General features: G+C 39.0%; 1 protein-coding gene across 4 annotated transcripts in view; it reads left to right on the forward strand.

The window, feature by feature from the left end:
- cdk4 (cyclin-dependent kinase 4) overlaps positions 1–21,422 on the forward strand; it is an 80,529-nt gene that overhangs the window by 38,370 nt on the left and 20,737 nt on the right. For 3 of the 4 annotated variants that reach the window (XM_051672360.1, XM_051672362.1, XM_051672361.1), the window contains exons 6-7: positions 4,589–4,639; positions 4,783–4,918. In XM_051672360.1, coding sequence (XP_051528320.1) covers positions 4,589–4,639; positions 4,783–4,918 — 187 coding nt within the window. Of the gene's footprint in view, positions 1–4,588; positions 4,640–4,782; positions 4,919–13,314; positions 13,930–21,422 lie in introns of all 4 variants that reach the window. The other variant, XR_007894712.1, reaches the window with a different exon arrangement.

The raw sequence follows: 21,422 nt of genomic DNA on the forward strand, positions 1-21,422 counted from the left end.
TTCCATTTTCTCCCGTTAGAGCAATCAGGTGCCCTCCTTGGGTGCCTCCATCTGAAAGATTTCCAAATGAGGCATCACTGAACACAATCATCTTAAGAGCACTGTCTCTGCCCAAGTGTTGGAAGTTCAGAATTACCTTCTTGGACTTAAGTTTGCACACTATCCTGTTTGCTTCATGGATTGTCTGCACAATTGCATTTTTGATGTTTGATGCCAAGTTGCTAGCATCAAATATGACATCTGGCCTGCTCTGCCTTGTCACCCAGAGAATCTGGCCTATCTTGGACCTGAGCTGATCCTTTTCCTCCTCACAAAGAGAAGAGTCTTGTTCCACAGCTCGTGAAGGATCCATATGTATGGGCTGAATGTGTTGAATGTAGTTTTCCTGGTGTATTTGTACTTTTCTGTCAACAGTCACAAAGTATATTCCCACATAACAGAAGTGATCATGATCATCACGTCCAACTTGGAAAACAGATCTGAGATGCGGTATTACAGTTGTGGAGAAACTTTGCATTGACCACCATTTTTCCACAACACTGTTCGCTCCCCTCAAAAACCCCCACATACTTCCAGTTACTTCACAATAAGTGCTTCCCTTTTGCCCTTTGGTAAATGGTCATGTGCAATCTTAAACAGATAGTCACTTGTTCAACTGATTATGATATATCCAGCACAGAGGTATACATATGCATGAATACATTTTTTTTAATGTCTGAAAATAACAAACTCCCTCTCTTCCAAAAAATAAAATAAAAATGATTACATATCTTCCAATTAAACCCTGTGACTTTTAAACAACAGAACATTCTGAACAAAAATACAACCTAGTACATTTCAACAAGTTCTCTTGAGTATGACTCAAAGACAGACTTTGTTTTAATCCAGTTTCCATTGTCCTTCACTCAGTGCCTTATAATATACTCAAAGTATATTCCCACATAACAGAAGTGATCATGATCATCACGTCCAACTTGGAAAACAGATCTGAGATGCGGTATTACAGTTGTGGAGAAACTTTGCATGCCCCCCCCCCCCCCCCCCATATGAAGTCAACACCCCAGTTACTGTACAGTCCCGATCTAGCCAATGAAAAACAGCTGGATCAACCTTGGACATTTTTCCTCCTGCTTTTAGCGCTATTTCCTTCACTCTGTTGTACCAGTACAATGAAGCATCTGCCAGACCATACACACACTTTTTGAGCTTCCATAATGTTCCTTTACAAGTAGCCTCAGGGGGAGGCCTGATGTAGATGTCACGTGACAGTTCTATTCCTTGTAGAAATGCAGATTTTATATCCATGGAATGAAGTGTCCACTGTCTTTGACAAATAACTGCCACAAGCAGTCGAAGAGACTCTGAAGCACATGTGGGTGTATACTTTTGCAGCTCTAACACGTCTAAACCTCTGGCCACTAACCGTGCTTTCTGTACCAGTCCAGTGAGTGTTTCCTTGAGGGTGCACACCCATCTGGTGGAGATGCACTTTTGTCCCCATCCTGAACTTCCTCGAACACACTGTTATCTCTCCAACTCTATCTCTTCTTGTTTGGCTAGGTCAAAGGATAGATCTTTTGTTACCCATACATCCTCACTGACATTTGTGGTATTAACATCACTAACAGTGGGTTCTATCTGAAGACTCTCTAAACTTGATATATCAACTGAATCTTTACTGCCTGCAACATTATTGGGCCCAATGAGCAGCAGATTGTACAAGTTTTTGTATTTACCAGTAGCTTTGCCTGCCCGCCCTAGTACTTCTGCTGTGTGCAAAGCCCCACTGTCTCTGTCTCTGTATTTCAGAACTTGGCCTGTTTTTAGATGGACATCAGTTCCCTGCTCTGTATCACAATGTGTCCCTATGTCGTCACTTGTGTGCTGTGCTGCTTCAATCTTCCCCACTCAGTGTGGCAACACGCTCAACATGCCACGTGATAAGATGCACGGGTTGACGGTCTCAGATGCGGAGGCAACTGAGATTCGTCCTCCGCCACCCGGACCGAGACAAATCACTACTCGACCACGAGGACTTAAAAAAGCGCATTGGGAATTGGACATTCCAAACTGGGAGAAAAAGAAGAAAAAAAAAAGATATGATCTAGGACTTTTATACAGCTTTATACAGTCCATGCCATTGAAGAGACTGTAAAACTCAAGACTTCGTTTTCATTCCCATCAAAAATCAAATATTGAGCTACTGTAAATAATGTCTATTAGTGTCAGTGTATTTATAGCCCTCTCTTTTACCCATTTTCTTTTTTTTAGTTCATCCTTTTTGGCCATTTTTTTTATTTTTATTTTTTGGTAAGCCTTGGTATATTTCATCTCACTAATCACATACAGTTAGTATGAGACTGGTGTGATAGAATCACTTATTAACCTTGTCTGTGTGAAGTGGTTCTAGAGGGCCACAGTCCTGTAGAGTTCAGCTCCAACACTAATTAACCCCTTACACTGAAGGCAATTTTTAAAGATTTCCCACCTAAATGGCAATGGGAAAATAATGGATTATAACTCTAAGAAAATAATATATTGGGCTTATTTAAATGGATTCATTTTATAGAAAACCTTTTTAATAATGCCAAATACCAAATAACGAAAACAAGCCTCGTGGTTATCTTATTCCATCATTCCAAAAATGTGCATTGAGCACCTTTTTGTGCATAGTCTCTCTGGCTCTGCTCACCCATGTGGGGTTTGCGTGTGGTTACCAAATATGTATTCTAACACTTGACATCCAGTGGTGACCATCTAACGCACCTGTGACGTGAAGGATTGTGTTTCAGTTACTCGGGCCGACAAGGTACAAGCACTGGTGCGACACACTCAACGTAGTTTGTCGTATATATTTCTATGTTGCTAATAGATTATTGGGGTGTGAACAGCCACACTGTTTGTAGATGTTTACACTTGGGTGCAAACAGTCACTTCGAAAAATAATCATCGAACTATCGAGCTCTGTGGCAACATCGGGTAAATAGCAAATATTAACTACTAATAAAATTCACGTAGCCTACAGTTTTGAACTGCATAGCATTTTTGGTTATTACCTGCAGCGTAAAATAAAAATGCATGTATATTGAGACAAATATTTTACAAATAATGTGCTCACAACAATACTTCCAGCCTAATTCATGTATTGGAAATATTGTGATTTCTTATTAAAATATTTTACTATAATTCATTTGATGCTTTCATGAATAATAATTCTGTTCACTTTTGTTTTTATTGCCAGGAAGAAATAACATAGAATACAATGATTCACATATAAATTAATGAATTCACATTTGATAATATAGAACATATGGGTTAGGCTTCGGCACATTAAAAGAAAGCACAGGTTTAGTTTTGGAAGTTACAATCGTTTGAATATGATGCTCGCATAACGACTGTGTATATGTATAAAAATACTCACAAATGATCATTTTCTTTAATGAAATGTGAATGAATAAAAGCAAACAAATAACTCTGTTGCATGAGTGTCCTCGTGAATGCTGAATGATGCAGGAAAGTCTTTATCATGCGTCACCATTGCTGCGTCCATCCTTTGATTTAATTGATTTCAATGTTTGTTCTTCTTGTTTCTTCTATTTTATGGTGGTTGGCAAAACAAGCTTGGTCATGACGTTGTGAGAAACAGCTTTGAGGTGCTCAGCTCTGGCCTTTTGAAATGTTATGGTTATAGCGCCCGTTAGTTGTTTAGAGCTGCTAATGACTCATTCGCACGGTGATTGCAGCGGTAGAAAACGTATTGTCGTTGGATACCTTCTGTATAATAGGATGCAGATGGTGCAATAATCGGAGAAGAACCTCCAAATTAAATTGCACTTGACCAAACCCATTAGCGCTCTGCGCGTACAGTTTCGCCAACCGACTTGTGCCTAGACTTAGCGCATGCTTGTAAGAAAATATCAGAAATATATACGTGAATTTCACACGCTAATAATATAGTTTGGTCTGTGAGTGAAACTAATTTGCTTGTTGTAGGTTCTAATGCTTAATATGAGTTTAAAAGCAACGTGTGTGTGTGTGTGCGTGGCTTCAAGAGAGCAAATATCTGTGTTGTACTTCATTTGTTTCTTTAATTATTTCATATTACTTTCTTATATATTCTTACTCATTTTCTTTATTCATTTTATGTATAAAATTTGACTTATTGTCTTTTTATATCTTTCTCTTGCTGTGCTATTATTATTTCTGTTTAATCTTATGTTGTGTGCTGTATTGTCTTCACAAGTTAGAGATAAAGAGTTGTCTCATTTCAAGGTCTTAACATCATGGGACGATGTTGTAAAGCAGTAATTTTCCATTGTCTGCTTGGTATAATAACACTTGTTGAACTTGTGCTGGTCAGACAAAGTCAGACTGAGCATTGAGAAAGACGCAGCTAAGATTATTAATAAACTCTGCTCATTTTACCATCACTCCGTCTCCTGCCTTCTGCTATATTCCCCTGCTTACTCTGCCTACCTGTTGTGCTGGCAGAAGAGTGAGTTAATAGAACAAGCTTTTGATGGCAACTGGTTTTGTATATCAGATAGAACTCTGATATTTTGCTGATATTAACTGTCTGATGTTTCAGGCCTCTCTTCTGTGGAGAATCAGAGATGGATCAGCTGGGGAAGATTTTTGCGTACGTAGATTTATACACATGCTCATGAATAAATCTTGTGTTATTCAAGAGGTGTACTTTTTTAAAGGTGAAAGTTGTACTTTTTTTAATTAACACGTTACATTTTTAAAGCATATTAAAATGTGTTCATTGACTTCCCACAGTGTGATTGGCCTGCCGTCTGAAGAGGAGTGGCCTACTGATGTTACTCTGTCTCGTCAGAGCTTCAGCCCACAAAACCCTCAGCCAATCACAGACTATGTTCCATCGATCAGTAAGAAGGGGGCGGAGCTCTTACTGGTACATTAACCTTATATACCTTAATTATGTAATATAGTGTGGTGCTAGCCACATCCCGATACAAACAGGGTTGAATTTCATGGCTATTATTCAGAGCTGTCAGTCAATTAAATAATTTAATTGATATTAATCGCATAATGTTTTCTGAGACACAAAGAATGTGAATCGCCAAAAACAAAAGAAGAATGTGAAAGTTGACTTTTATAGTAAAAAAGGACTTAAATATTGTTATGTTTCTGACCCACACCTATCATATCACTTCTAAAGAAATGGATTTAACCACTGGAGTTAACCACTTTTATGCTGCCCTTATGTGCTTTTTTGAGCTTCAAAGTTCTGGCCCCATTCACTGGCATATTTTTCTAAAAATATTTGTGTTCAGCATAAAAAAGTCAAACACATCTGGGATGACATGAGGGTGAGTAAATGAAAAGAGAATTTTCATTTTTCGGTGAACTATTCCTTTAAGTAATATAACAACTTTGTCCACACTTTATGGATGTAAAAATGTGAAGAGATCCCACTGGCCTGGGCAAAGTCCTCCTCTGGTGTTCGCATTTCAATGAATGCTGGTGTATCACTCGTGGGTGATATTTAACTTGCTGAGCTTCAATGATGATTAAATTCCACAATTCAAAGAGTGCAAATGACATTAGTTAAACATCCCGTCTGGGATTGATTTATAAATTAATGTGTTAACAGCTGTTAAAAAAATCATGCATTAATCATATTAATTAATGCATGGGTTAACACAATCATTTTGACAGATGTACTATTATCATAAGATTGAATATTATAATATTATTTATGCAGTTATCATTGCAATGAGGTCTGCTTTAACCCTTGAGTCTTCATTTTCACAGAAGGACATTGTTCTGCAAAAACAAAATTATAAACAACACAATTCTATCATGGACAGCGGCCAGTGTTTTTCACTGGGTGAACAAAGTCAGGTTAATTGTAATTTTTATGCATTTCAGATTAATGTAAAGAACTAAATGATGTTCCTTCATGAAACTGCAGAGCAATATTTTGCATACTTCCAAGCAGACATAGGACACAATGAGCTGTATCTGCATAAATATATTTGACACAACAGAGATTACTCAATCAATCATTTATCTCTAAAGCACATTTAAAAACAGCAAGTGCTGACCAAAGTGCTGTACATTAAGATTAATAAGACCGTAAGAAAATTACACAAGTTCACACAACTTGATAAGATACTGATAACTTTACTGATCCACATTACAATCCACATCCTTACTGATGTATTCAGAGCAGACACTGCACCCTAACATTAGAACTATGAAACAAACAGAGCATAACATAAGTACATGGGTGTCAGGATTTGAGTTGTATATTACAGAGCCTTTCAGAATGTACAGTATTGTAGCACGTTCAAATTCAATCTCATCTTTCACAGCAGTGAACTCAGTTAACCACTTCATAGCCACATATCAGACTAACCAGAAACAATGCTGTGCAAGTGACCGCTATGACCTACTATCAATAACACATATTTTTAATAAATCATGTTGTCCTATTTTACTTAAACACAAATTCCATGTTTCTCTCTTACAAATGGACATCTCTGTAAAATAAATTTTTGTTGTAAAAAGTGACCTCCTGTTTAAGTTTTGATCACCTATTTCTCGAATAAAATTAGCGTAGACAGCCATCACAATCAGTCCTTTCTGAGGGCAAAAGTCTTTTAAAGCATGTTTTCAATTGCCTTTGGACAATATTTCCCTTTTTCCCCTGAAATTAACTTTGTGAAATCCCTGTAGGTGTATGTTTACTGTAAAGGTGTTCATTTTAATTACTGCAAGTTACACATGCAGTAAGTTTACATGCACTTTAAAAGTTTGATTTCAATCAGACTAAAACAACATGACACATTGTCTTTTTAATGTGTCATGTAAATGCTTTAGTCTGACTGAAATTGTAACTGTCTTTTTTTTTAAGTCAGACTAACAATCCTAAATAATGTGATTTGTAGCTCGGCTTTGTCCAGTATGTGTACACCTTAATCGGAGATGAGCTGGACTTTGCGTTGTGCGCGTGCCTGCTCCGAAAGACTGGTGATGCAGAATTTTAGCATCTCACACCCAAACAGCTTAGAACATTTTAGTATTTGTTTGCATTTGAATCATTGTCACATTCAGTTGTCAATGTTAAACATTACAGATTAGAATAAAAAACAAATCCAGAGAAATGGACCTGAAAAACAGACACTGCCTACTACACTTGACAGTACAGATATTTGTTAAAAAAAAAAAAGTAATTTTTTTTTTTTAATCTAACTTAGATGAATGATCTTTGTCTTTTGAACTCCCTCTTTTTATTAATTTTGTTACTTTTGTTTTTTAGTTTGTTTTTGTTTGTTTGCATTGAATCTGAAAATGTTTAACAATATAGCCGATATCGCCTCAAGTCATAATTTTTTTTTAATGCAGCGCCACACACACACTGTTCGCGTGAGTAACAAAAATTGAAGTGTGCACCACCGCGTGAAATGAGGGCTTGCGGCGCCAATGTGCACTTCCGCCAATGTCGCGATAATGTAATCTTTGTCGTGCACAACCTCGCAAACAAGCGGCTGCATTGAGTATAAAGCAGGTTTTATAAAACACGTGTAGACAACAAAGAACAAGCTCTGAACTGAAATCAGCCTAAACGCGCCTCTAAACACAGAGATAAGGTGCAACTTGCAGTACTTCTAAAAGGTTGTGAAATAGTGACAGTAGACATTAATAATACAGGTGCATCTCAATAAATTAGAATGTCGTGGAAAAGTTCATTTATTTCAGTAATTCAACTCAAATTGTGAAACTCGTGTATTAAATAAATTCAATGCACACAGACTGAAGTAGTTTAAGTCTTTGGTTCTTTTAATTGTGATGATTTTGGCTCACATTTAACAAAAACCCACCAATTCACTATCTCAAAAAATTAGAATACATCATAAGACCAATAAAAAAAAACATTTTTAGTGAATTGTTGGCCTTCTGGAAAGTATGTTCATTTACTGTATATGTACTCAATACTTGGTAGGGGCTCCTTTTGCTTTAATTACTGCCTCAATTCGGCGTGGCATGGAGGTGATCAGTTTGTGGCACTGCTGAGGTGATTTGGAAGCCCAGGTTTCTTTGACAGTGGCCTTCAGCTCATCTGCATTTTTTGGTCTCTTGTTTCTCATTTTCCTCTTGACAATACCCCATAGATTCTCTATGGGGTTCAGGTCTGGTGAGTTTGCTGGCCAGTCAAGCACACCAACACCATGGTCATTTAACCAACTTATGGTGCTTTTGGCAGTGTGGGCAGGTGCCAAATCCTGCTGGAAAATGAAATCAGCATCTTTAAAAAGCTGGTCAGCAGAAGGAAGCATGAAGTGCTCCAAAATTTCTTGGTAAACGGGTACAGTGACTTTGGTTTTCAAAAAACACAATGGACCAACACCAGCAGATGACATTGCACCTCAAATCATCACAGACTGTGGAAACTTAACACTGGACTTCAAGCAACTTGGGCTATGAGCTTCTCCACCCTTCCTCCAGACTCTAGGACCTTGGTTTCCAAATGAAATACAAAACTTGCTCTCATCTGAAAAGAGGACTTTGGACCACTGGGCAACAGTCCAGTTCTTCTTCTCCTTAGCCCAGGTAAGACGCCTCTGACGTTGTCTGTGGTTCAGGAGTGGCTTAACAAAAGGAATACGACAACTGTAGTGTCTGTGTGTGGTGGCTCTTGATGCCTTGACCCCAGCCTCAGTCCATTCCTTGTGAAGTTCACCCAAATTCTTGAATCAATTTTGCTTGACAATCATAAGGCTGCGGTTCTCTTGGTTGGTTGTGCATCTTTTTCTTCCACACTTTTTCCTTCCACTCAACTTTCTGTTAACATGCTTGGATACAGCACTCTGTGAACAGCCAGCTTCTTTGGCAATGAATGTTTGTGGCTTACCCTCCTTGTGAAGGGTGTCAATGATTGTCTTCTGGACAACTGTCAGATCAACAGTCTTCCCCATGATTGTGTAGCCTAGTTAACCAAACTGAGGACCATTTTGAAGGCTCAGGAAACCTTTGCAAGTGTTTTGAGTTGATTAGCTGATTGGCATGTCACCATATTCTAATTTTTTGAGACAGTGAATTGGTGGGTTTTTGTTAAATGTGAGCCAAAATCATCACAATTAAAAGAACCAAAGACTTAAACTACTTCAGTCTGTGTGCATTGAATTTATTTAATACACCAGTTTCACAATTTGAGTTGAATTACTGAAATAAATGAACTTTTCCACGACATTCTAATTTATTGAGATGCACCTGTATATGATCTTGCTTTGATTCATAATTAAGAATATAAAATATAATACTAAATAATATAAATGTGCCTGTTAGACATTGTTTAAATTGTTCAATGTAATAGTTACTAGGAACGTTTCCAAACTTTCCTTCTAATTTTCAGACCCAACCAAATCTATCAAGCATCCTTAAAGTGATAGCTCATAAATGAATATTCTGTGATCATATTGTTCCAAACCTTTGTGACTTTCTGTCATCTCTGGAACCCAAAACAAGGTGTTAGGCAGAATGTTAAGGACTGACATCCTCAGTCACCATTCACTTAAAAATAAAAATAGAAAAAAATGGAATTGAAATGTGACTGAGGTTAACATTGTCTATCATCTCCTTAATTGTGTTCATTGTGTTTGTCATATAGGTTTAGAACATGAGGGTGAATAAATTATAACATAATATTCATCTTTAAACTATCGCTGTAATGGAGGGTATATAGGATGCCATAGGAACATGATGCATGCACGCAAGGTGTTAATAATAATCAGATCAGAAGTAACTAGTTACTTCTTGAGTATTCTTTTAATTCGATACTTTCTTACTCTTACTCAAGTAATTATTAACATTATTTTACTTTTACTTGAGTAATTATTTTTTTTACTGGAGCACAATTTTTTGCTAATCTGCCCACCTCAGTAAATTTAAATTTATGTTGCAAGAAAATTTTACATTGCATTAAATATATCAGACTCGTTCTAGAATAGAGAGAATGACTGTTAACACTTTTAATACACAAGTTAAACAACGATCATAAAAATAAATAAATCTTATGTGTCTTTCTGTACAACAAAAACCAGGGAGACAAATCTGGGAGGATGTGGTTATGTTTCCCTGTGATAAACTCTGTTCAAATGACACTTTAATCCAAGGTAATACCATAAAAACTCATAAGGCATGTTTGCTTAACGTACTAAGACAGTGGCACGGAACACCAAATTCATTTTTTTTTTAAATTGTCAAGTCATATTTTTAGTACATAAAAAAATGGAAAAGCTTTATAATTGGAAAATTAAAGATAGATTGATAGAAATTTGGTTTTGACAGGTCATTGTATTCATACATTAGGGTACGTTAAGCCTTTTTAAGGCATTTTAGAATCACCCGTTAATCAAGTGAATGTAAAAAAAAAAAAATGTCCCTTAGCTATTTGGCTGGAAGAAAGTTGGCAACCCATGTGTGATGTGTATTTGATGTCTTTCCTTTAGATATTCCATTACACATTGTGTCATGTATACTTGGGCAGATTGATGAAGACTGTAGCTTGACTATGCTAAAAACCCACTGTTGCTCAGTTATAACTGTGCATGCAAACATACTACAGAAAAAAATCCACAGTGCATCCAGAAAGTATTCACAGCGCTTCTTTTTCCACATTTTGTTATGTTACAGCCTTATTCCAAAATGGATTAAATTCATTATTTTCCTCAAAATTCTACAAACAATATCCCATAATGACAACGTGAAAGAAGTTTGTTTGAAATCTTTGCAAATTTATTTAAAAAAAAAAACAGAAAAAAAATCACATGTACATAAGTATTCACAGCCTTTGCCATGCCACTCAAAATTGAGCTCAGGTGCATCCTGTTTCCACTGATCATCCTTGAGATGTTTCTGCAACTGGATTGGAGTCCACCTGTGGTAAATTCAGTTGATTGGACACGATTTGGAAAGACACACACCTGTCTATATAAGGTCCCACAGTTAACGGTGCATGTCAGAGCACAAACCAAGCCATGAAGTCCAAGGAATTGTCTGTAGACCTCCGAAACAGGATTGTATCGAGGCACAGATCTGGGGAAGGATACAGAAAAATTTCTGCAGCATTGAAGGTCCCAATGAGCACAGTGGCCTCCATCATCCATAAATGGAAGAAGTTTGGAACCATCAGGACTCTTCCTAGAGCTGGCCGCCTGGCCAAATTGAGCGATTGGGGGAGAAGGGCCGTAGTCAGGGAGGTGACCAAGAACCCGATGGTCACTCTGACAGCATTTCTCTGTGAAGAGAGGAGAACCTTCCAGAAGAACAACCATCTCTGCAGCACTCCACCAATCAGGCCTGTATGGTAGAGTGGCCAGACGGAAGCCACTCCTCCGTAAAAGGCACCTGACAGCCCAGCTGGAGTTTGCCAAAAGGCACCTGAAGGACTCTCAGACCATGAGAAACAAAGATTGAACTCTTTGGCCTGAATGGCAAGCGTCATGTCTGGAGGAAACCAGGCACTGCTCATCACCTGGTCAATACCATCCCTACAGTGAAGCATGGTGGTGGCAGCATCATGCTGTGGGGATGTTTTTCAGTGGCAGCAACTGGGAGACTAGTCAGGATCGAGGGAAAGATGAATGCAGCAATGTACAGAGACATCCTTGTTGGAAACCTGCTCTAGAGTGCTCTGGACCTCAGACTGGGGCGAAGGTTCATCTTCCAACAGGACAACGACCCTAAGCACACAGCCAAGATAACAAAGGAGAGGCTCCGGGACAACTCTGTGAATGTCCTTGAGTGGCCCAGCCAGAGCCCAGACTTGAACCCGATTGAACATCTCTGGAGAGATCTGAAAATGGCTGTGTACTGATGCTCCCCATCCAACCTGATGGAGCTTGAGAGGTCCTGCAAAGCAGAATGGGAGAAACTGCCCAAAAATAGGTGTGCCAAGCTTGTAGCATCATACTAAAAAAGACTTGAGGCTCTAATTGGTGCCAAAGGTGCTTCAACAATGTATTGAGCAAAGGCTGTGAATACTTATGTACATGTGATTTTTTTTTTTTTTTTTTTTATTTTTTGTATTTATTTCTTATGTTTTTTTCATTTTCTTTTTTTAATAAATTTGCAAAGATTTCAAGCAAACTTCTTTCACGTTGTCATTATGGGGTATTGTTTGTAGAATTTTGAGGAAAATAATGAATTTAATCCATTTTGGAATAAGGCTGTAACATAACAAAATGTGGAAAAAGTGAAGCGCTGTGAATACTTTCCGGATGCACTGTAGAGTGACTGAGTGAAAACTCTCCTGATTGGCTTACTCAGTCTGGCAAGTATGCTTACCAATTAATATTAGCAATTTTAATTGAATATTCCATGTCCTTGTTTTATTTTCCCCCCCTTCTGTTAGGTGAGCACTGTTAACTTTGCTTATATATAATTATTTTGCAGCCTTATGTTAAAATTATTTATATACATTTTTCCCTCATGAATCTACACTCAGTACTCCATAATGACAAAGAAAAACAGGATTTAAGAATTTTTTGCAAATTAATAAAAAATAAAAAACTGAAATATCAGATTGACATTAGTATTCAGACTAGGACTGATTTTAAACTGTTAATTCAGTGCAATTACTTGTATATATTTTCCTACCATCGGATCAGTTTAAGCTTGAAGTACCACTGTCATGTTTTTATAAGTCTCACTCAGCAGTAGTAAGCGCAACTCCAGCTAAACAGGCAAGGCACAGCTACTAACATCACTAACTGACAGTAAACGGTACAAGATTAGGACGGTTCTTGCTGGATGGAGCACAACTTCAAATGTAGGGGTCTCCAGCTGTGATTTCCTAAGTTTCAAACTACCTTTAAGTAGACACAGCATCCTAAAAATGCTTTGACTTGACACAACCAAAGTGAGATGCTCAAAGTGTCCGTCTAATACATGTGTAGATAGACACGTCCTCAAAAAAGCCCTTATAATAAGTCTAACTCGGACAGATTCAATTGCAAAATGTATTGTTTATTTGCCTAATCAATGCTATATTTGTCTGTCAATAATGTTCTGCATTTTAATTATCTGAATTATTATATTTATTAAATATATATTTATTTTTTAATGTAATTATAAGTATTTAATCATATATTGAATGATTTTTATTTGGGGGCTTTCTATGCAAATGTAGATATTTGTGATTAATTGCGATTTGATTAATCGGCATATCATGTAATTAATTCAATTAAAACTTTTAATTGATTGACGGCCCTTATTTGGACTCATACTATGACACTTGAAATTTAGCTCAGGTGCATCCCATTTGTCTTGATCATGTTTTAGATGTTTCTGTACCTTGACTGGAGTCTACCTGTGGTTGACTGGACATGGTTTGGAAAGGCACACAACTGTCTATATAAGGTTTCTCAGCTGACAATGCATATCAGAGCAAAAATCAAGACATGAGGATGAAGTAACTGCCTGCAGATCTCAGAGGCATGTTTGTGCCGAGGCACAGATCTGGGGAAGGCTACAAAAAATGTCTGCTGCATTGAAGGTTACCAAGAGCACAGTGGCCTCCATAATTCTTAATTGAAGGAGTTTGAAACAATGAGGACTCTTCCTAGAGCTGGCCGCCTGGCCAAATCAAGCGATCGGGAGAGAAGGGACTTTGTAAGAGAGGTGGCCAAGAACCCGATGTTCACTTGGCTGAGCTCCAGAGATCCTGTGTGGAGATAGGAGAAACTTCCAGAAGGACAACCATTAATGCAACACTCCCAACGATCAGGGCTTTATGGCAGAGTGGCCAGACAGAAGCCTCTCCTCAGTAAAAGAAGCATAAACACAATTCTGATTGGTCAATCGTGCCATCCAGCAGTCTGATATCCGGGGATAAATTGATATCAGACCAGTCATCCAATCATCTTTCCTACTTGCATCACTCTGTGATCTTAACAAGTAAGCTAATAAAATAATTTAAACTGAAATTAATGTCATTATTGCAAAATAAACTCATTCAGGATGACACAAGAGTCCTCTGCTGTGTGTCTGTGTCCTGACCACCTTATTTCTTCTATTTTTGTGTGTATCTCATACTAAATTGTTTCAAATGTTCAAACTAAATTTAACATAAAACAAAGGCAATATGAGTTAACACTTGCCATTGTCCTGCTGGAAAATGCAGGGATGTACTTGAAAAAGGATGGCAGCATATGTTGTTCCAAAATGTGATCTCTTTTTGCATTAACGGTGCCCCCACAGATGTGCAAGTTACCCATGCCATGGGCACTGACACACACCCATACCATGACTGACACTGACTTTTAGACCTGATGCTGATAACAGTTTGGATGTTCCTTTTCCTCTTTGGCTCATAGAACACAACGGCTGTTTTTTTCCAAAAAACTATTTAATGTGCACTCATCAGACCACAAGACATGATTCCACTGCTCTAAATGAGACAGCCCTGAGAAGTCTGGGCTGTCTGGACAGTGTTGATGTATGGCTTCTGCTTTGCATATTAAAGCCTTATCTTGCATCTGTGGATGTAGTGGTGAATAGTGTTGACTGACAGATTTACTGAAAAATTACCAAGTCCATGTCATAATATACACTCACTGAGCACTTTATTAGGAACACTATGCTAATACTGGGTAGGGCCTCCCTTTGCTCTCAAAACAGCCTCAGTAGTTCATGGCATGGATTCCACAAGATATTGGAAACATTCCTTTGAGATTCTGGTCCATGTTGACATGATTGCATCATGCAATTTCTGCAGATTTGTCAGCTGCACATTCATGCTGCGAATCTCCCATTCCACCACCTCCCTAAGGTGTTCTATTGGATTCAGATCCAGGGACTGGGAAGGCCACTGAAGAACAGTGTACTCATTGTCATGTTCATGAAACCAGTTTGAGATTTTTGCATTTGTTTTGTGACATGGTGCATTATCATGCTGGATGTAGCCATTAGAAGATGGGTAATTTGTGGCCATGAAGGGATGCACATGGTCAGCAACAATACTCCGATAGGCTGTGTCATTCAAGTGATGATTGATTGGTATTAACAGACCCAAAGTGTGCCAAGAAATCATTCCCCACACCATTACTCCACCGCCACCAGCCTGGACTGTTGACAGAAGGCAGGTTGGTTCCATGGATTCATGCTGTTGCCGCAAAATTCTGACCCTACCATCTGTGTGCCTCAGCCGAAATCGAGATTCATCAGACAAGGCTACATTTTTCCAGTCTTCAAATGTCGAGTTTAGTGACCCTGTGCCCGCTGCAGCCTGAGCTTTCTGTTCTTGGCTGACAGAATTGGAACCCGGCTTGGTCTTCTTCTGTTGTAGCCCATCCGCATCAAGGTTCGACATGTTGTGCATTCTGAGATGCTATTCTGCTCACTACAATTGTACAGAGTGGTTATCGGCGTTACCGTAGCCTTTGTCAGCTCGAACCAATCTGGCCATTCTCCATTGACCTCGCTCATCATAAAGGCGTTTCCGTCCAGAACTGCTGCTCACCGGATGTTTTTTGTTTTTCACACCATCCTCTTTACGCTCTTTTGAGACTGTTGTGCATGAAAATCCCAGGAGATCAGCAGTTACAGAAATACTCAAACCAGCCTGTCTGGCACCAACAATCATACCAGAGTTGAACTCGATCTAATTTTTTCCCCATTCTGATGGTTGATGTAAACATTAACTGAGGCTCCTGACCTGTATCTGTATGATTTTATGCATTGTACTGCTGCTACACGATTGGCTGATTAGATAATCGCATGAGTAAGTAGTTGTACAGTCGTTCCTAATAAAGTGCTCGGTGAGTGTACATTAAAGACACATGACTGTTTTTAAGACAGTGACGCCTGAGGGATCGGAGATCATGCGTATTTACAAGTGGTTTTCGGACTTCCCCATTATGCACCGAGATTTGACCGGATTAATTGAATCTTTTAACTATATTGTGCACTGGGGGGTCACGTGACGCGACGCCATGCAAGAAGCAGACGTGTGAGCAACGAGCTCTGCGCACTTTGCTAAATTTTCAATTATTTTAATGTAATAATCTGGTGAATTTGATACACCCAGTTACACAATTGCTCTTTGATGCAAAACATGGCAAAGAAGTCAAAATCCTCGGGCTCTGGAGACATTAAAAGACACTTACGTGTGCAGGATGAAAGCCCCGACAGGCCTACGGACTGGGAACTCGATTTGGATGGCGCGGCAGGAGAAGGAATCCAGCATCAGTTGTCCAGCAGGTCGGTGATGATGACGAAGATTCTTGCTGACTTGGAGGATCTCTCTGTAATACGTCAATCGATTACGGCAATGGAAAAAAAATTATCTGAGCTAGTTACAAGAGTGACTAATGTTGAGAGACGAATCGATTTTCTGGAATCTTCGGAGAAGGAATTTTCCGCTAATCCGCCCTCGACCAAAGTTGATTTGGAACATCTCCTTGAAAAGCTTGAAGATCTTGAGAATAGAAGCCGCAGGAATAACGTCAGAATTGTTGGAATTCCTGAGCATGAGGAGGGCAGAGATATGGTGAAATTCTTAGACGAGTTTTTCCCGAGTCTGCTCGACATAACAGGCCACAAGCTGGAAATCGAGCGAGCTCACAGATTTGCTGAGGGAGATAGGCCCCGATTGATTCTGGCCAGATTTCATCCGATAAAGATCTTGTGTTGCGCCAGGCGAGGAGCAAAGGGAAGCTTTCTTGGAAGAACCATAATATTTTCTTGTTCCCAGACTTTGCGAACTCGACGAGAGAAGCGCGATTGGTTCAAGGAATGTAAGAAACTCTTACATCAGAAAAAGATCTTGTTTGCTCTGTTTCCGGCCAAACTGAGAATAGAAACGAAGGTTGGTCACAAAGTATTTATATGTCCCAATCAAGCAATGTCTTTTATAGAATCAGTGGCTGAGTAAACCATTGGATGTTTCTCATGTGAGTGGGTCAACTCGCTGTACTTTTGAGGAAGCTGGGCGACATTTTGGGTTTTTTGCGTTGGCTCCACCGTGCGGCTGGTGCTTGTTTTGTGAATAACACTTTCCTTAAAGGAGCTTTTGCATTGACGAAAGATGACTTTTGCATTGAAGTTCCCTGCCAGTTTGAGAGTGGACACTACGGATAACCGCAAAATATCTACATGCTCACACAAAGGATGTCTTTTCTTGACGGATTGTGTAAGTTATGGTATTGTGTAAGTCATTGGCCTTTATGCTGCCTCCGAGTGAATTGACTCAACCATCCGGGGAACCGGGATGCCGGTTTTGTTTATTTTTGTATTGGTTCCGCCTAGCGGCTGGAGCTTGTTCTATTGAATAACACTCCTTTGGAACAGCTGTGGATTAATCTGTTCGTTCTTCATGCTGATTCCTGCTGCTGGCTATAGTTTGTTTTGAGTTTTTTTTTTTTTTACAGGACATTGGAATGATTATGTCATCTGTTGAACTCATAACAGCTGGCTCACAGAACATTCGTTTGTCTGTCCGAGGAATCTGAACGGTTTTATATCAGCTGGAATTTGTTTTGTGGAATTTCACACCTTTGAGACAGTTCTGTGAATTAATCTACACATTCTTTGTGTTCATTCTTCCTATTGACTGGGTTTATTTTACAAAGTATTTTCTGTTATGTAATTTTGCCTCACAAATTTGTGAGGCAAAATTGTGCATTCTGATGGCAAAGTTGTCGTGGGGGCTCGTGGGCGTTCATGGACCTTTTGAGTTTAAAGGGATTGTCGCCAGTTGGCGCTGTCGTGCACGGGGTTAATGCGCACGTTTTTCTTTTTTCTGTTTGTTTTATTCGGGGGGAAGTTTGGGGTTTGATTGTTTCACTAATGGGGAATGTGGTCTGTATAATGTTGTTTTTGACACAATTTATTTTTTCTACTATATCAAAATGTCAAATGTTAATATGAGTGTACTATCTCTCTCCACATGGAATGTGAATGGGTTGGGGCACCCAATAAAAAGAAGGAAGGTTATTACTTTTCTTAAATGTAAGAAATATGATATAGTGTTTCTTCAAGAAACACATCTCTCCCTGCAGGAAGCTGAAAAATTTGGGAAGATATGGGGTGGACATGTTTTTTTTAGTGCTGGCTCAAGTAAGAGCAAGGGAGTCATTATATTGGTAAATAAACATTTACAATTCAAATGTCTCAAGCAGACTAAAGATAAATTAGGGAGAGTCATTATTGTTTTAGCAGAAATTCAAGGGCAAAGGTTGATTTGGCTAATGTTTACGCACTTAACACTGATGATCATGGCTTTTTTTATAGATCTTGAAAGGATGCTGCAAGCTGCTGGCACCCCTCATGATATAATATTGGGAGGAGACTTTAATCTTTTGATGGATTCAGTCCTTGATCACAGTGAAGCAAAAGTGTGTAAACCCCCTAGAGCAACTTTGACACTTCACAGGATGTGTAAAAATCTTTCGGATATTTGGAGACTTTTGAACCCATCTGTTAGGGACTATACATTTTTTTCACCAGTCCATAAGATTTATTCTAGAATAGATTTTTTTTTTTTATATCCAAATCCCTCGTTTCATCTGTTGTTGATTGCTCAATTGGAAACATTTTAGTCTCAGATCACGCCCTGGTGAGTTTAGAGGTGATGCCACATATAGAGAAAAAGAAATCATGTAGTTGGCACCTTAAATTATCCCTTCTGCAAAATCCTGATTTCCAACAAATGTTAAAGACTGAAATCAATGTTTATATGGAGACCAACTGGTCCTCAGTATCCACTGTGGGCATGGCTTGGGAGGCACTTAAGGTGGTTCTTAGGGATCGGATCATACAGTATGCCTCATTCATCAAAAAATCCAAAGCACAAGAACTCGTGGAGTTGGAAGGAAATATTAAAAGTGCAGAGGCAGAGCTGAAGCGCCGTATGTCAGCTGATGGCCTCAGAGAATTGACCCGATTGAAATACAGATATAATACTATTTTGTCGCAGAAAGTGGAGTTTTGGTTATTCAGAGCAAGACAGTCATACTTTAAGTCGGGGGACAAAGCAGGGAAGCTTTTGGCTAGAAATATAAAGTAGAGAGAGTCTTTTTCTATCATTCCCTCAGGTGAAATCTGGTAGTGGTGAAATATTTACCTCAGCCATTGATATTAATAATGCCTTTTGAAGAATTCTATATTGATCTTTATAGTTCCACGTCTTTGTCTACTGATGAAGATATTAGAAACTTTGTGGAACCATTAGATCTTCCTAAACTGACAATTGAGCAGAAAAACTCTCTTGATTCTGAGATAACCTTGGAGGAGCTTGACGAGGTAATTAAGTCCCTACCTACTGGCAAGGCTCCGGGGACAGATGGTTTTGCCGCAGAATTTTTTAGATCCTATGCTACAGAACTGGCTCCACTTTTGTTAGAAGTTTATACTGAATCATTAAAGAATGGAAAGCTTCCGCCAACCATGACACAAGAATCAGTCTGATTCTTAAAAAGGACAAAGATCCAAGCGAGTGTAAAAGTTACCATCCAATCTCCCTGATCCAACTAGATGTAAAAAATATTGTCAAAAGTTTTGGCTAACCGACTAAGTAAAGTTATGACATCTCTTATTCATATAGATCAGGTGGGGTTTATTCTGGGCCGTAACTCTTCTGATAACATCAGGCGTCTCATCAATATCATGTGGTCAGTAGCGAATGATCAATCTCCGATCGCTGCCATCTCACTTGATGCCGAAAAGGCGTTTGATATGGTAGAAGGGGATTATCTTTTTAAGATTTTGGAAAGGTATTGGTTCGGGAGTACATTTATTGGTTGGATTAAGTTACTTTATAGACACCCTGTAGCAGTGGCACAAACAAATGGATTAATTTCAGATTATTTTACTCTGAGTAGGGGCACTCGGCAGGGCTGCCCTCTTTCCCCATTATTGTTCTGTCTTGCCCTGGAACCATTAGCAGCCGTGATAAGAAAGGAGGATGATTTTCAAGGGGTGACAGCGGGAGGTGTGGCGCATAAGCTTTTGCTTTACGCAGTTGATATTTTATTATTTGTCTCTGAACCTACTAGATCTATGCCTTGCCTCCACAGATTTATTAATTCCTTTTCCAAGTTCTCAGGATACAAAGTCAGTTGGTCTAAATCCGAAGCTTTGGCACTGACAGCGTACTGCCAAGACACGGCTTTCCAGCCGGGCGCCTTCCAGTGGCCCAAACAGGGCATTAAGTATTTGGGGATTTTATTCCCAGCAAATTTGTCTGATTTAGTTAGTTAATTTTGACCCTTTAATAAAAAGGTTTTCGAGCGATGTGGGCAGGTGGGCTTCATTACATTTATCGATGATTGGGAAGGTTAATGTTATTAAAACAATCTCTCCCTGTAGATGTCCCCCTCTCTTTTTTTCAGGCAATTTGATAGCATAGCTAAGTCCTTTATTTGGAATGGTAAGCGCCCCAGGTTAAATTTCAATAAGTTACATAGGCCGATTGACAATGATGGGTTAGGCCTAGTCAAGATTTTGTTTTATTATTATGCGTTCATCTTAGACATTTGGCTCATTGGTCGCTTCCACCTGAGAGAGCCCCTCCCTGGTTTTGTATTGAAAAGGAAGTTCTTGCCCCTGTATCACCACTGCAAATACTTTCGATCAAACTAGCCGGAGAGGTTAAGTCGCACCCCGTTATTTTGCATTTGCACTCAATATTTACAAAAGTGTTGAGTGTTTATTTCGGATATTTATTTAAACGCAGCCTCAAGCATATGGCTGAACCCTAAACTATGTATTACAGTGCATCTTGAAAGTATTCACAGCGCTTCACTTTTTCCACATTTTGTTATGTTACAGCCTTATTCCAAAATGGATTAAATTCATTATTTTCCTCAAAATTCTACAAACAATACCCCATAATGACAACATGAAAGAAGTTTGTTTGAAATCATTGCATATTTATTAAAAAGAAAAAACAAATAAAATCACATGTACATAAGTATTCACAGCCTTTGCCATGACACTCAAAATTGAGCTCAGATGCATCCTGTTTCCACTGATCATCCTTGAGATGTTTCTACAACTTGATTGGAGTCCACCTGTGGTAAATTCAGTTGATTGGACACGATTTGGAAAGACACACACCTGTCTATATAAGGTCCCACAGTTAACGGTGCATGTCAGAGCACAAACCAAGCCATGAAGTCCAAGGAATTGTCTGTAGACCTCCGAGACAGGATTGTATCGAGGCACAGATCTGGGGAAGGGTACAGAAAAATTTCTGCAGCATTGAAGGTCCCAATGAGCACAGTGGCCTCCATCAACTGTAAATGGAAGAAGTTTGGAACCACCAGGACTCTTCCTAGAGCTGGCCGCCCGGCCAAACTGAGCGATCAGGGGAGAAGGGCCTTAGTCAGGGAGGTGACCAAAAACCCGATGGTCACTCTGACAGAGTTCCAGCATTTCTCTGTGGAGAG

Source organism: Myxocyprinus asiaticus, chromosome 35 (assembly GCF_019703515.2).
Source record: "Myxocyprinus asiaticus isolate MX2 ecotype Aquarium Trade chromosome 35, UBuf_Myxa_2, whole genome shotgun sequence".
In the NCBI taxonomy this organism is placed as follows: domain Eukaryota; kingdom Metazoa; phylum Chordata; class Actinopteri; order Cypriniformes; family Catostomidae; genus Myxocyprinus; species Myxocyprinus asiaticus.